Genomic DNA, 15,336 nt, shown 5'->3' on the forward strand with positions numbered 1-15,336 from the left:
ATGTCTTGACAACAAAGTGTATCAATGAAGGCCACCTCACTCACAATGAAGGTCTGTCTTTTAAAATAGCACTAAAACAAAATAACTGCTGTGTTTTAGTGTGGGTCTTATCTATTTACAGCACAACAGTCAGAAAGTAAATAGTGCTTCAAGACCCGGATCTCCCTAAGTCGTAACCCCAAACCTTGAGGAAATACTGTAATTAGTTTTTTTTCCCCATAGATTTTTAAAACATAGTATCTATTATCAATGTAAACATTCAGAAACACAGACCGATATTTCTTTTTAAAAGGCAGAATTTTGATTTGTGACAGCTGCATTGGATCTTTAATCATATATTATCTTTATGGGAGCCTTTTTCTAACATATGTTAATTGGCTGTTTTCTGTGGCAAATTATGAGCTCTTACTTTGATGAGGTTCAATTGCAATCATGTTGGAGTTGAGTACGTAGAGTTTCCAGCCCCCGCTGGCTCCTTAAACCACTACAAACATCTGCACGTCACTGCAGTGCTGAGTAATGGCAGGATTTGGGTTGATCTGATTTCTGCACAGACTTTTTTCCACAGGATATTTTCAGCTCTTTGCACTACATCTGTTTCAGGGTTTGCTGTTTTTAGCAAGAGAATGATCTAAAATTAACATCTTTTATGGGATTATCAGAATACAATGAGAAATAATTTACAGCACGGTGTACTCAAAATCTCTTAGTTTTCTGAAATTTGAATGCAGTATTAGAAATTCTGTGTCAGTTGTTATTGTACACTACAGTTAAAAATTACTGGAGTCATACAGACTTTGTGGGAGTGGAAGTATTGCCTGCCTTTTAAAGTCAGTATTTTTATAATTTTCCTAAATATAACAGTTGTGATTATTTAGCAACAGATTTATTTCACTTTTTGAAAGTGGTTGGCATCAATTTAATATCTTAAATTTTTACAAAGGAAAGTGTGTTTCCCTGCTGGACAGGAAATGTATCTAATTTTGTTTTACATAAACTTGCACATCTTCCTGCCAGTAAAGGAAATATTGCATTGAAATTTAGTGTCTTTCTGTCCCCTTGTACTTAAGGACTATCATGATTACATTTGTAAAGCATGTGAATGGAAGAAATATGTAGAAAATATTTTCCACAATGTTTAATGACTGAAAAGACACGGAAGCAGTATCGTTTTGAGTCTTTTTACTTTATACATACTTTCTTGCTGATGATTGTGTGCATGATCTTGTCTTTTATAGCAATTAATTACAAATATTGAAATAGAAAATGTACGCTCTATTTTAATAAGCTGTTGCTCAAAGATATATTTAGGGTGAATGTGCAGAAATAGAAGATCTTGCATATTGTAATATATGGAAAGTGGTCTGGTCATAAAGTGGATAGAGCATCATCTTTTTGAAAACTGTGTCAAACAATATCAATTACACTGCAATTAATTTAGCAGAACATCACACGGCTCAGCTTTGACCTAAACCAAATGGCAGCAGATAAATCTGTCCCGTTTGCTCTTCAGAGAAATGATGGGGGGTTAAATTTCCAGGCAGGTGTTAGAGTTTAGAATAAGAAGAGCCAGATGTGTATGGAAGCTACTTGAGTCTCATGAGGCTGGTTTTAATTCAGCTATTTCCCTGGAGTACTGCACAATCAATGAGCTCCAAATCCTGGGGCTACCTGCCTTTACGTGAAATCATGGGAACATTTCTTCACAGCATACTACTGAATGTGTGTGGAAAAATTAGAGCAGAAATTAAGGGTAGAAAAAGATTAACTTCAGGAGTTACATATGACTGTCACATTTCTTTGAATCTCTGAAGAGATGATACCCAAGTGGAAATACTTAAAGAAAAGTGTTACTATAAGGAGAATTGTAAGTAGCGTAAAACTTACACTAAGGATATTTAGTATCTTTCTCTCATCACTGCTCCTTCGATGCAGTGTTTTAAAAGTAGGCATATGTAGGTCATGTGCAGCGCAGCGAATGCATTACAGCCCTTCTCCTTGCTAGAAGCTGGGTGAATTGGGGCAGGGAGGGGGTTCAGGAGATGGCTGCAGGAACGTGGTCCCTACTTGGGCTCCTCTGTAGCAGTAAATTGATACATTGTATCTTGAATTAGGCGGCACAAGGCATTCGTTTCTACTTGATAAGATGAGCTTAATTGGCATTAAGAAAAGAAAGCAAGGTAGAGGAAGATGTACAAATGAAAGAGAGGGCCTCGCACTTTATTGGATTTTGAGGCCTGTGAGCCATGTGTCTTAATTGGGGCCAGTTGGGATCATTTAATAATTGCTGTCAGAAGATCAAATTTAATTCTCTTTATAAAAAGACCACAGTGGGATAGAGTTAAACAAATTGTCATCTGAGGTTTCAAATGAACGAAGCTTTAATTAGGTTGATTAGGATGCTGTGAGAGAAAGAGAGAGAGAGAGAGAGAGAGTAAGAAACAGGAAATTGATGAATCTGCTGTATACCATGTTGGACATTATATGACAGTACTGTCAAATATCTTTATTTCAGGAAGATATACATTAGCATACAGGGCTATAGTGCTAGAACAAAATGTGTCTGTAAATGCTTTAAATGTGTAAGATAATTATAACTTTCTAAAATCAGTGATTTTAAACACAGATACTAACATTTTTATGATCATAACCTTGCCCTTGACATTACTTTCAAATATTTTAACAGATCTTCTATAATTGTTTACTCACTCACTGACTATGCCAGATGAGAGTTATAGTATATTTACTAACAGGACTCGGAATTTCAGTATTGTGTAATAAATATTCACCTTAATTACTTCTCAGAACATTTTCGTGAGCAAATTCCCAGGTTTCTTATCTCCAGGTTTCCAGCAAAGAAACAGTCAAAAATGTATGTGGCATGAAATAGAACTGGTGGAGAAAGGAGCGGATCTCAGCCATGTTTGCATCCCAACCATGGATTCAGTTCTTTACAGTACACAGCCTACTAATTTTGCCACAGCTTTCTGCTTCTAAGAATATTTTGTCAGAAATCACCTTGCATATCAATAGAGCTAGAAAGGAGTCATTTCTGGGAAAACATAATGTACATTCAAGGCCACAGAAAAGATTTAGCTACTGTATCTTTGTATTGATTGTGTTTTGGGGTTTTTTTCAGCATGCTTCTAGGACAAGAATAAAATGAGCAATGTTGGCAATGATCCTTTTAAAAAAAAATGCTCATTCAAGGCAGAACAGAGACTGTCAAGCAAATTGCGCAGTGTTTCCCTGTGCAAATCAAGCACATTTTACATGTCTGTTTTCTACTGGTATTTGTCAGGGATGCTGACTTTTTGCATTGGTACTGCCAAATGCAATGTGTTTTGTATGTGTAAGAAATTAAATAAATAAATCCAGCTGTATGTGCTAATGGAGTGGTTACAGCTGGGGTTCAGTAGGCAGGCCGTAATGCTCACTTGTGGCTTTTGTAGTTCCAAACAGTGTTGGGTTTACCTCCGTGGTAAACACCTTCTGTTTTGGTAAAAAATTTGCTCCTACCGGGCTTGAGGTGAGAGCTACTAGGCTCCAATTCTGTGAAAAATTAGAAGCAAAAATCCTCCTATGGAAAATATATATTAGTTACCTAACATAATTTTCAAAAACTGAATGTGAACTATGATGTAGTTGAGCAGCACGCTAAATTAGGGGGGCTTTTTCTGCTTTTCTAAGTGATTCAGGATGGGTCTTTCATATCTAAAGTGCAGCTCTTTAAGCTCTTTATCATATTGAAGCATAAATCATCAGTATATCGTATGTTTTTCCAGTTCTCTCTCTTTCTCATGAATATTGTTAACACAAATATATTTATTGCTTGCCCCTTCCTCCCCCAACAAGGACAAAGAAATCTGTAGAATATCTCACTAGGCCACAACAACAGAGAATTCCCGCCTCAACAGACAAAAGAAGCCAGTTGTTTCAGACGCCTTGCCTATTCAGTCTTCCACTGGGCATCTTTTTCCTTTTTTTCTTTCATAGAAATGTCGATGTTATCTTTTCTTTCTTGTAGCATTGTCTGTCTGTGCATCTTTTCTAGTTCCAAACCAGTGGGGAGTATTTGGATCTTCCAGCACAGAGAGATGCCTGTTGTCAAGATATAGCTAGGAGGGAGAAATCGAGTAGCTTTGGCAAATGAATGATGGTGTGCTAGCACTGTCAAATATGGCAGTGCACTTTGTTTCCCAGTAGCCTGAACCTTCCATTTTTATAACAGATACTTCATCCTGGACATGCAAAATTCTACACATGAGCCATAATATACATGCAAGGATTACTTTCTGTCCTGTGGCTTGAAAGGGATATCAGAACTTTGTAATCGCAATATAAATATTGCTTTTTTTATACTGGTGCCAGTATCCTTTTCTTTCTTTCCATTTTATTTTTTTAGAACAGATGTATTCTGAATGCATGTGTTGCTCTTTAAAATGTGTATACATTGTATATTTAAAAGGAGCAACCTGTCCTAATTTCTGAGCTTTGTCATTAGAAAAAGACATATATTTCACAGAGAGAGGCAGTTCCTCACCCCTATTTAGCAAAATGCAGGTGTTTTCATTTTTTTTATTAGCCTTATTATGTACCTGACATAGATTTCATCTCCTTTTGTCCTTGGGAAAAAATGCCTAAGTGGGAATGGAAGCATTAATGTAGACTTTTCAGCTGTCATGGTCATTGGGAAGATTGATATATTTCCCTTGCCCCCCCCCCCTTTTTTTTCTTTTCAATTTTAAGCCTGCAGCTGTCTCTGGGCAAGCAGTGAGTTCAGGGAGAGTCATAGTTTTTATACTCATATTTATCATATTAACATTTACACTGAATGAATGAACAGTTAGTGGCTCAGCAGCTCTCCGCCATGTTGTGCAGTCTACTTTACATTACAGAATAACTATATTTAACTCTTGGCATTTCTGGGAAGGTCAGGAATTAAAGGGAAAAGAGTGTGTTTCTAGAATTGTGTATACAAGAGAAGAGAGAAGCAGGGCATCTTTGTGTACGATCATTCCTCTCTAAGAAATGATTGCCAGAAGAAGGATGTATTAGTGGTCTTAGGTTGCTTTAGAAAACTAATATGTATTTATATGAAAGTTATGCATTTAGGCCTATGCTGTAGGAAAGCCAGCTTCTGTTTCTGTGACAGTATAGTTGTAGCTGAGATGGTCTAATGGCATAAACAAGAGAAGGTTTCTGGGCAGAGGTGATATAATTTATTAGACCAGTCTCTATAGTTGGAAGAAAAGATGAGCTTTTGGGTACACTGTGGATCCAAAGAAGGGCTTGTGCACCCAAAAGACCATTTATTTTTTCCAACTCAGTTAATCTATATTCAATATTACCTCTGCCTACAGAGCTTGTCTAACTTCTCTTTCAGTGCTAGTGATGGATCTGTTCTCATGTTTGCATTAGTATAAAGCAGTAGCTTCATAGAAATCAGTGGCATTATCTGAATTTAAAATTATATCTAGCTGAGAGTCCGTCCATCTTTGACATGTCAGTGATTGCTGTGGGTGTCTGGATAAGTCATATAAAATAAAGTGTATTGATGCAAAAAAATAAACACTAAAACAAAATAAATAAAGGTCTGACACATTAATAATAGTCGATTCATTCTGAATCAAATTTTTCAAGCCTGGAAAGGATAACAGCAACTATTAGCTATTTAGCTTGACAGATTGGCACGTGCAGGTTTCGCAGTCTCCATGGATCTCCCTAGATTTGGTCATATTTTGAGGAATTTCTGTGGTTCAAAGATACCCGCTTGAAGGCTTTCTTTCATATTTGCTTGTTTGAGTTTCCTGACTGGATGCTGAACTGTGCAGCCAGCCCCCATGTTAGGTCAGATCCTTAAGAGAGATTGCCCCCTTTTGGCTTGAACAGCTAGCCGAATTCAGGGTGTTACAGGTGGTTTCCACTGGGGCGGGGGAACAGACAAGGGACTCTGGTACTTTTTTAATACATTGGTTTACAAAAATTTGTGTGTCTCTGAACATAACAAGACACAAGCATTAATTAATGTGCAATATTAAGTATTAATATGCAGCTCACAGTCTGAGTCCCCTTTCTCATGAGCTCAAAAGCTGTTCGTTTCTCTGCTTTAGCTTTACTTCAGGGCTCTACTCCCAGTACTTTTTTTAATTGAGCACTTTCACAATTTCTGTCAATTTTGTACTTCTCTTTCATGGTCACAAATCACAAACCTCCATAAAACAGTACCCAACAAAGTTCTTTACTATCTTTTATTCAAGTATCCAGGTCTATACAAACATAGTAGTTATGCTCATCAGTAGTAACCTTACCGCCTGTGTCTTATTTCATCTTCCAGCCATTACTCCAACATATCTTAAGAGCAACAGAGCAACATTCCCAGTCAGAAAAAATAAGTTATACAATCTTAACATACAGTTTTTCTGTCAATATATATTTCCATCACCAACCCAAAACAATTTTATTTGGATCCAAGTTTTTCCTTGACAGTTTTTTGATCATGTTGGATTTTTTTCATCAACCCTCTTCACAATGCTTCTGTTGAATCCACTAGCAGGGAAAGGCCCACACATTTTCTTTTAATGAGGCACTTACTCATATCTCAGTTTTTCTGCTCTTAATTTCTGTGTTTATGTTCCCAGTTTTTAGATTCTTTCATCCTGAATTCTGTCCTTATTCTAATTCCTTGGATGAGCCTTTCTAATTTTCATCTTAGTCCTTGAACCAAAGACAGTGCACAAGCACTTACCTGCTTAGTATTTTAGAGACTTTGGGTTCTTATTATGCCTTGTCCTGTTGAATTATGCCACAAAATTCCTAAAATTCTCTAAAAACTTCCTAAAATGTTTGATTTGCAAATATGTATGATATCCTTTTTGAAATAAGATTACTGAGTTTCTACAATACAAATCTTTTTTCCTCCTCACAAAGATAAAGTGATGATACAGCATAAACTTATAATAGCAGAACTCAGCTGTTGTTATTAAACATAGACAGGTATAATTTCAGTGACCACTGAGTGAGAAAACAGGATCCTGGATCAGAGGACCTTTGGAACATGTTGGACAAAGTGGAAGGAGACGTAGTCTGTGTAGGACTGATCAGGTCCACCTGCTTTCCCCAAAATTCAATTCTCTTCTCCATCTATGTCTGTCTATTGCTACAAGACTGATTGTTGACCATAGTTTAGAGGCTGCCATCTCAAGCTTTCTTCTCTAAGTGGATAGTACCAAGTTTGCTTGCATTTCTGTAAATTATGAGAGGAAGGTAATCAAGCATCTTTTGTGATAAGGAAGAATCGTTTTGGCAAGCAATCCTTATTTGCTTGAATAGAGCAGAATCTAAAACTGTCTGCCACTGGTATCAGCATTACCAGACACTTGTGCCCAGGTTCAAACTGTGATTCGAAACTGCAGTGCATAAGTTTTTCCAGTCATACTTGGAGTTCCCCCTCAGGATTCCTGATTCTTAAAAGCCGTTGCGAGGACTCATGTTCCTGACCACAGACTTCCTCACATACAAGCACTAGTAACAAATCTGCAAATCTAGATGTAACCACTGCCAGAAGCTGCTTTCAGGTGATGCAATGACTTAACTCTAGAGATCTTAGACGTTTCCCGTAATAAGCCAACAGTCTCCAAAGTCCTTTGTATCTGTGTGCAATACCTCTTGCAAACTATAAGCGCTAGTATCTTACCCAGTATGAAATATGTTTTTAAATATAGCTAGACCAAGAGCAGAGTAGTTCCAAGAGACTTTTTGAACACAATAAATGCTAAATCATACTCTATTGACCACTGAAATGGTTCCCTTTCTCCTCCAGCCCATTAAATGACAGACTGAATTTGTAAAATGCCTTTCCTGACATTTATTACACAGCTATTAGCTATAATGAAATCCAATCCAATTATTAGCTCAAAACTATCCAGACTCCTAGCTGAAATTCCAGCGGTCCAGTTTCCCTGCTCCATTTTCCGATAGGCTCACATTCCTAGTCACTGTCTCCATTTCAGACCAATTAGGTGATTCAGTTTTCAATCCCTTATTCCCTTGTATTATTAGCTTGTCTGATTCAATAAAGTGTTATGCTTGAGCCAGTCTCCCAGGCATTTCAAGGATCCTATTCCATATTTATTTGTCAGGCTCCCATTATGTCTGTCTAACTGCCATAGGTACATAATGAGCCTAATCCTGAACCCGTAAACTTTGTCCCTCAGACTATTTGCTTTCCATTTTTTGAACCAGGTGATGGGTACACATTGAAATATCACTCGTTCACCATGGTAGATTTAAAGTCAGCTTTTCATGAGCACATTTTTTTAGTATACTAGCATTTCACTCAATTGTTTCCCTTAAAATATGCATTACTGCCTGCATTCTTTGCTTAACAAATCAAATACTCTTCTTCAGCTAATCTTCAAAAATGTTGTAAACTAGCCAAGTTTTCCTTTCTTCATCAAGCATAGCAGGCACATATCCGTTCTCATTGGGCTGTAGGCAATCAGTTTTCATCTAGATTTCTAGTGGTTGCTTCCTCTTTTGGTGCACCACTGCAAGGAATGACTCACCAGCTGTGGCAAACTCCACAGTCCCTTGGAAGGCCTTTGGCCTCTTTTAATGGATCTTTATCAGCAAATCCAGGTTTAGTATAATATATCTGTGCTATCTGAAAACTCTGCTTGATTAGGCCTGATAGACAACTCTCAGCACATCATCTGGAAGGTAAGCTGAAGTTGCTCCTTTCCTTTCCCTGTAGGTGTGGATCAGCTTAAACTGGTAAGTGCACACAGCAGCTTAAATTGACAAGTGCGTACAGACCATATATTCAGAGTCTGGATAACTCAGTCTTTTCAGAAGCAGTTTCTGTGGTATGATGATAGTAGGACTACTATGAGGAAATACCAGCTTCTGAGGTATTTTGGAAATGGTGCTCTGTTTGTCTGAACAAACTTCAGGGGAAAACTTTGCAAAACAATAGCAAGTGAAACTCTTCCACCCACTTGGCTTAAGTTCTTGCTCTGAGATAACTCGGTACTGTACTTCAGGTGTAAGCTATAGTGACTTCAGTTGTCTGATTCAAGGGAGCTGAAAATATTCTTACCATTAGTTTTAGAAGTGCTCAGCTTCAAATTGCAAAAATGTCACAGTGCTAGATCTTTTCATGCCACTTCCTCCTAATGCATGCAAGAAGACATGAGAGTTAAGAAGACAGACAATGAAGGTCCTCTTCTCAGCTGCAAAAAAAATGCAAAAAGAAAAAAAAACATTAGAGGTAAGGAATCTATACAAGAAAGACTGGCATTTTCTGAAATTCTTTGCTACATTATCAATATAATAGGAGTGTAGTCAAATATTAATGAGAAAAACAAGTAAAGTATATCTCTCTAAGCTGAGACTGTTAAAATAAACACATTCTGCTATCCCTTACAAAAAATAAAGAAAGAAAAAAAGAAACACAGGGTGTATGAGTTAGGGAATAGAATCTTACAAATTCACAGATACTTTCAAAACCAGTAGTAAAATTAGTGACATTAATTCAGATCAAACTACTAAAGTTTTCTCTAAAATATTAAACTAATGATTTAAATGCAGAGATTGATTTTTGCACATTGTGAGTTAATTCTCTTTGCTTGATGCAGAACTTTATTACCCTTGAACGGTCCTCTCTGTTACAAATTAAATGTGCTCTGCAAATTAGCAGGTAGAGAATGTTACTTTTCCAAAATATGTTTTGCCTCAGTTTGGATAACACTAATAAAATTCAGTACTTAAAGATTACAAAAATTTTCTTTATGTTCAGCCTTTTCCAGTCTAACATATTCTAACAGTCTGTAGTATTTCATCTATTATGTTATAACCATGATGGCTTAAATGTTTGTTTTATACTTCCTGTAGCAAAATGTGTGAACTCTTGAGAGTTAAATTTAGGACATTAAAAGGAGCTCCCTTCCACATCTTTTAATGTGGCAGTCTGGCCATAAGATCAAAACACGTAAATGTAGGTTATGTTTAATTTTTAAATCAGAATGTTGTGGACAGATCTTTGAAATCGTGCGATGACTCATTCATTTGTTGCATGGCTTTCTGCCTGGATAATCATACAGTACACTGTGCCATTTCTGCGTTACTGATGTATTGCCGTGGCGGTGACATATGTAATTTTGTCATAAAGTTTCTGTTAATGGGCTGAGCTGTGTCCTCTGTAATGACCAAGCAACCAAACCTCATTGAATGTGAAGGACCACTTCTATCTTGACTGTAATGTCAGCTGATCTCAGTGTGATAATATCAGAGATGAATGTTACTTTCACCCTCTTCTGTATTTATTGCAACTTTATCCAGTATCGAGTGACAGACTTGAAGTGATCGGTGTCTTTATTCGATGCAGGTTACCCATTTGTCTCTTTACCGCGGCTGTCTCTGTCTGTATATGGCGCTTCATCAGCTAGGGCTTTTACAGATAACATTTCAGTGACAATTTTGCTTGAATACATATGACCTGATGTAGATTTTCATGGTTTTGTTATAGTTTTTGTGGCCATTTTGCCATGGAACAAGTAGCTAATTTAGGTTTTTGTCCATTTAGTTTTTCATTTAGAATCTGATTCAAAATGCTTTGGAGTAAACAGAAAGGCTTGCACTGATTTCGTTGATCTTTGAAATGACTTTTATGTTTCAAGATAAGGTCAGTAAGAGAATGGGAACAGCATTTTTTGTTTGCTTCCTTACGTCTTGATAATAAGAAAGGGTTGGTTTGATTCTTTAATTTTGATCCAATTAACCCACTCAGAATGCAAGCTGGCTTGTGGAACAGAGACACCATTATGGCAAGTTTGTTTCTTTTGTAAAGCAACCGTGAAAATACTAATCCCCAGCACATTTTAACTTAGTTTTGCTCTGGCTGCCTTCTTGTTTAGAAATTAAATATTTTGGCTCTCCTGTTTTGACACTCCTTATTGCCCCTGGTGTGACTCGTTCAAAGAGCTCTCTGTCTGGGGTGTTGCAGCAGAGCAGAGTCAGACAGTTCTGCTCGGAGAAGGAAGTGGAGAGTTTTGGTTCCCATTTTGCACTTCTGGAACAGTTTAGGGAAGGAAGCACCTTTACACCTTTTATTGTTCGTGGTTGCTGACATCACATCCTTCCCCGGCCGCTCCGTGCGTGTTTCCTGCCATTCTGTGGAGATTCTTCGGGGTTGCAGAGAGGGGCAGCGTGTGTGTGTGCGGGTGCGGGTGAGTGGGGAGGGTCGGCTTGTGCACGCTTGTGTGTGAACGTACGAGAGACAGAGAGGAGTGGCTGAATGATCTGCCGCACTTGTCCGTTAGTCCTTTTCCCTTCTCGAGGCTCAGATCTATCCCCCTTCAGCTATCGCTGCCTCTGCCAAATCATATAGCGAACAGAAGCCCGCCAAAAATGAAGTTCCTCTTTTTGTAAGCAGTCTGATTTTTTTTCAATGTTTGGGTTTGCAAAAAGAAAAAATGCTGAAGACTGTAACACCACAGCATGTAACTCTGTATTTCTTTAAATGCAAATTGTTTACATGTAACCATGTCATTATGTTGAAAGGTTTCTTTTATGTGGAATGCTATTTCAGCAAAGCTTCTGGAATTATTTTAAGTTCCTTTTTAGATTCTCTTGCATAATGAAAGCCTGCAGTACTATTTAAGTTTCGTAGTACTTTCAAGTTTTCTAGCTAGTGTGCTTTATTTGTGTTTGGGAAATACAGTTCAATCAGCTAACGGGAACTTTAAATACTTCAGAGTGTAATCCTTAATCCTGCAAGAACTTTCAAAAACAGCATCGGGAGCATCGCTGAAGCTCTACAGAGCCATGGAGATCTGCTGGTCCCCATAGTTCTTCACCCTCTAGTTGACCCTGAAGCTGCCTACCTTGGAAGGTTATCACCCTTGAATCAGATGTCATGATTCACTCCTCTGAACCCAACCAATTTGAAACCAACCCAACTGCAAAAAGGCAGTTTTTACGGGATGCGTATCCCTCCGTACTAATGAAATAAGCAGAATATAGACACACGCATATGAAGTAAGCACATGAAGCTGCCTGTGTTGGTATGTGTATATATGTATAAATAGTAAGACAGATATCAAGTACTGCAGCATTTCCAGTTTGTTTCTAGTTGCAGTAAAAATAGCAGAAATTATAAAAAAGGAAATAAATTTGCTAGACAAACTGAATAGCTTTTATTTGAAATTAGACTAAGCAAATGAGAGCGCTATTTTTTGTCAATGAATTCAAGAAAAGGTAACCTGCTGCCTCTGAAAAGTAGAATTATATTTCTTCGCAAATTGGATGATGGATATATATGATCTAACACATTTTTTTTCTCCTTCAGCTTTTCTGAGATTGTATGATAACATTTAATAACAAAATCATCCTGCTCCCTCACCTTTGTTTTCCCTCATCTATTTTTCCACTTAGAGTAAAATTAGTGTACTTAGTGGATTGTCCCAGGTAATGAAGAACAAAATGCAGCTCATGAAGTGCTGCATGGATTAGTTTAAGATAATTTTATGTAGAACATAGGAATTAAGTGTTCTGACTCTAAACTGTCTATAAAACTTTTTGTTGTTTGAAGACTGGACTGCAGAAACTGATGTGTGGTCTCAAATGTGGAACTGAATAAGTGCGTGGGAGGGACTCACCATATTGCTGCTCCACTAAGATTTGCGTGTGCCCTTCCTGGTATTTCTTCTCAGTATTCAGTGATTTTTCTGTACTCATTCAGCACCAGAATCTTGATCTGCAAAGCAGCTCTCATCCGTGCTAACCCTGTCACCACTGCTCTAATCTGTCCACCCTGACCTTCCACCTTCGAGTGAATAAGAGCTTAGGCAGGCATAGCGCTGTAAGCCGATAGTGCCACCGGCTTCAGCTGAATGAAAGGAAAGGAAATTGTTCCATATGCATTTGCTGTGGATTAGCGTATTGGCTTACTGTTACAGAGAAAGCCTGTTAGACTCCTTTGGGTCCTGCATGTGCATGGGAAACACCATTCTAACTTGCTCTTTGTATCAGAGGTAAGACTATAGGAAAAACAGGAAAGAAACCCAGTCCAAGGAAATTTAGAACTGTTTCTAAAAATAGCCTGGGTTTGTTTGTCAACACTGAATATCAGATAAGACTGTCTCCTAGTTTTGTTTAGAAAAAAGCCTTGTATAAATACATTTATTCTACTTAACTTATTTCAATGTTGTGCACTTTTATTTTTGCGATAAATATGATCAAGAGCCGTTCTGTCTTTTTAAGCAGTGAAAACTTGCTGAACAGTTTTCAGACAGTTGAAAAGCAGCAAAAAAATTTTTGCAGTCTTTACACTTTATAATGTTGACAATATGAATTGTTCCATGTTATATGCCATATCCTGCCTTACAGTAAGGATTTAGGGTGATATAAAGAGACGTTTGTGTACAGAAAGGTAGTGCATGTTATACCTGAAATTTTGTTTTACCCCCCAAATTAATTATATCATACTGGCTAGTTCTAAAACTCCAGCTGACCGATTATTTGTTAACTCATTTTTTCTTAGAGTGATAAAACACTGAGCAGTTTAATGTTTAATATATGCAAAGAAAACCAAGAGACAACTGAAGATCAGAATGAGTGAAGTCTAGCTTTTCTACCTCAGTAGCTTTGAATCAGAGCCAAATAATGGATTAAATGGCCAGGACATCGGCTTAGTGTTACGTAACATATTGTGGGAATTTAGCAGGTTGGCTGTGAGACCATGAGCTTAAAATAAGTAAAGAAACATCAACCTCTGTTTTAAAATTATTAAATTTTGGTTACTGAATAAGTATTTTTAATACAATGTAGAACCAAGTACAAAATTTAAAAAATCATTTAAAGTGATTCATTTTCAGATTGGTTTTCTCTTCTGTATTTAAAAGAACTATCCTGTTACGTTCAAGACGTGTAAATATAAAAATAGGGTAAAAAAAGGTTAAAAACAGAAAAGCGTAAGCATCTTTCATTTTAGTATGATAGAATATCATTTATCTATTTTCTTATATGTTATCTAGTCTTTTGTTGCTTAAAATTGTTTTGCACATGCTAAAAATTGTGATTTATGACATTTTGTGAAAGAGGGAAGGCTCACTGCATCTATTTTTATGTGTTACATCTAACTGTCCTTAGTTTTGCAATTCAACTATAATTGTAAGGCTCAGGGAGCTAATATCAGTTCATTACTAAAACTGTGAAAATATTTGTTGAAAACATTCTTTATTTATTGTCTGTCCTTACTACTCTGGACTACGTAGCTTGGCTTCTTGTGCAAAAATTCTTACAAGGAAAGATGTACGTGTTTGCTAGTTATAAATCACCCACCAAAACAACTTGGAACTTACTTGGAAATGAAATGAGGGAAAACACACAACTTGAAGTATCTTGAGTAATACTTGCATAGTCTATATTCCTAAAGAATAAGTTTAAAAGTTTTGGATTTAAACTAGCTGATGTTTTTCATACATCAAATAACGCTTTAATAAAGGTCCATCCTATTTGCATAATGAGGAACATTATCACCTCTGCTGTCAAAACACAAGATTGTTTTCCTTTCAGAAATGAATTAGCTGGCCTACTTAGCATACATAGGTACAGAAAGGTTCATTAACTCTCTAATTTGGGTAATTTTTCATACTAGTGCAGTGAGTGATACTTAAAACTAGAGATACCTAATTCTGTTAAAGTTTTGGCAATGTGCATTTTGGTGCTTTTACTCCTTTCCTGAGAGATTTGTAGGGTCGTTCACAGAAAGAAACCTTTGAATTATATTATAAATATTTCCCTGTGCATTACTCTATAGATGCAGTAAATATTTATTATAATTAACTTGTACACTAAATTATAATTAGGATACTGGGTCAACTTCCTATAGTCACTTTCATCTGGTTATCAATTTTGTAGTAACATTTGATTTCCTTTGTGTGTTTAGCAGGAACGGATGCAGGGGACTGTGAACTGAGTAGTGCAAGTGCTGAAGAAGGAGACTTGTTTTGAGGAAACGGGAAAGAGGAAGAAAAGAGAAGGGAAAAATACATAATTTTAAGGAAGAAGGAGAGAAAAAAAAACGGGGACTATGGGGAGAAAAAAGATTCAGATTACAAGGATTATGGATGAACGTAACAGACAGGTGAGTAGCAAAAATAACGCGTTTGAACATCATATTATATTTCTAGGGTAACATTATTAGAAATTATTAAAAGGCTGGTAACTTTGTATATACACATATATACACGTACACATGTGTATACATATACACAATGTATGGAAGACTATCAAAGAATGGGTACTTTTGGAAACAACCAGAAACTTTGCATG

The 15,336-nt window shown here is 36.9% G+C and overlaps 1 protein-coding gene across 11 annotated transcripts in view; it reads left to right on the forward strand.

The window, feature by feature from the left end:
- The window catches only part of LOC135323497 (myocyte-specific enhancer factor 2C), a 126,931-nt gene that overhangs the window by 32,399 nt on the left and 79,196 nt on the right, over positions 1-15,336 (forward strand). For 10 of the 11 annotated variants that reach the window (XM_064500791.1, XM_064500793.1, XM_064500797.1 and 7 more), the window contains exon 2: positions 14,951-15,148. In XM_064500791.1, the coding sequence (XP_064356861.1) occupies positions 15,095-15,148 (54 nt within the window). In that variant the 5' untranslated portion in view covers positions 14,951-15,094. The remainder of the gene's footprint in view (positions 1-14,950; positions 15,149-15,336) is intronic. The other variant, XM_064500790.1, reaches the window with a different exon arrangement.

This window comes from Dromaius novaehollandiae, chromosome W, assembly GCF_036370855.1.
Source record: "Dromaius novaehollandiae isolate bDroNov1 chromosome W, bDroNov1.hap1, whole genome shotgun sequence".
In the NCBI taxonomy this organism is placed as follows: domain Eukaryota; kingdom Metazoa; phylum Chordata; class Aves; order Casuariiformes; family Dromaiidae; genus Dromaius; species Dromaius novaehollandiae.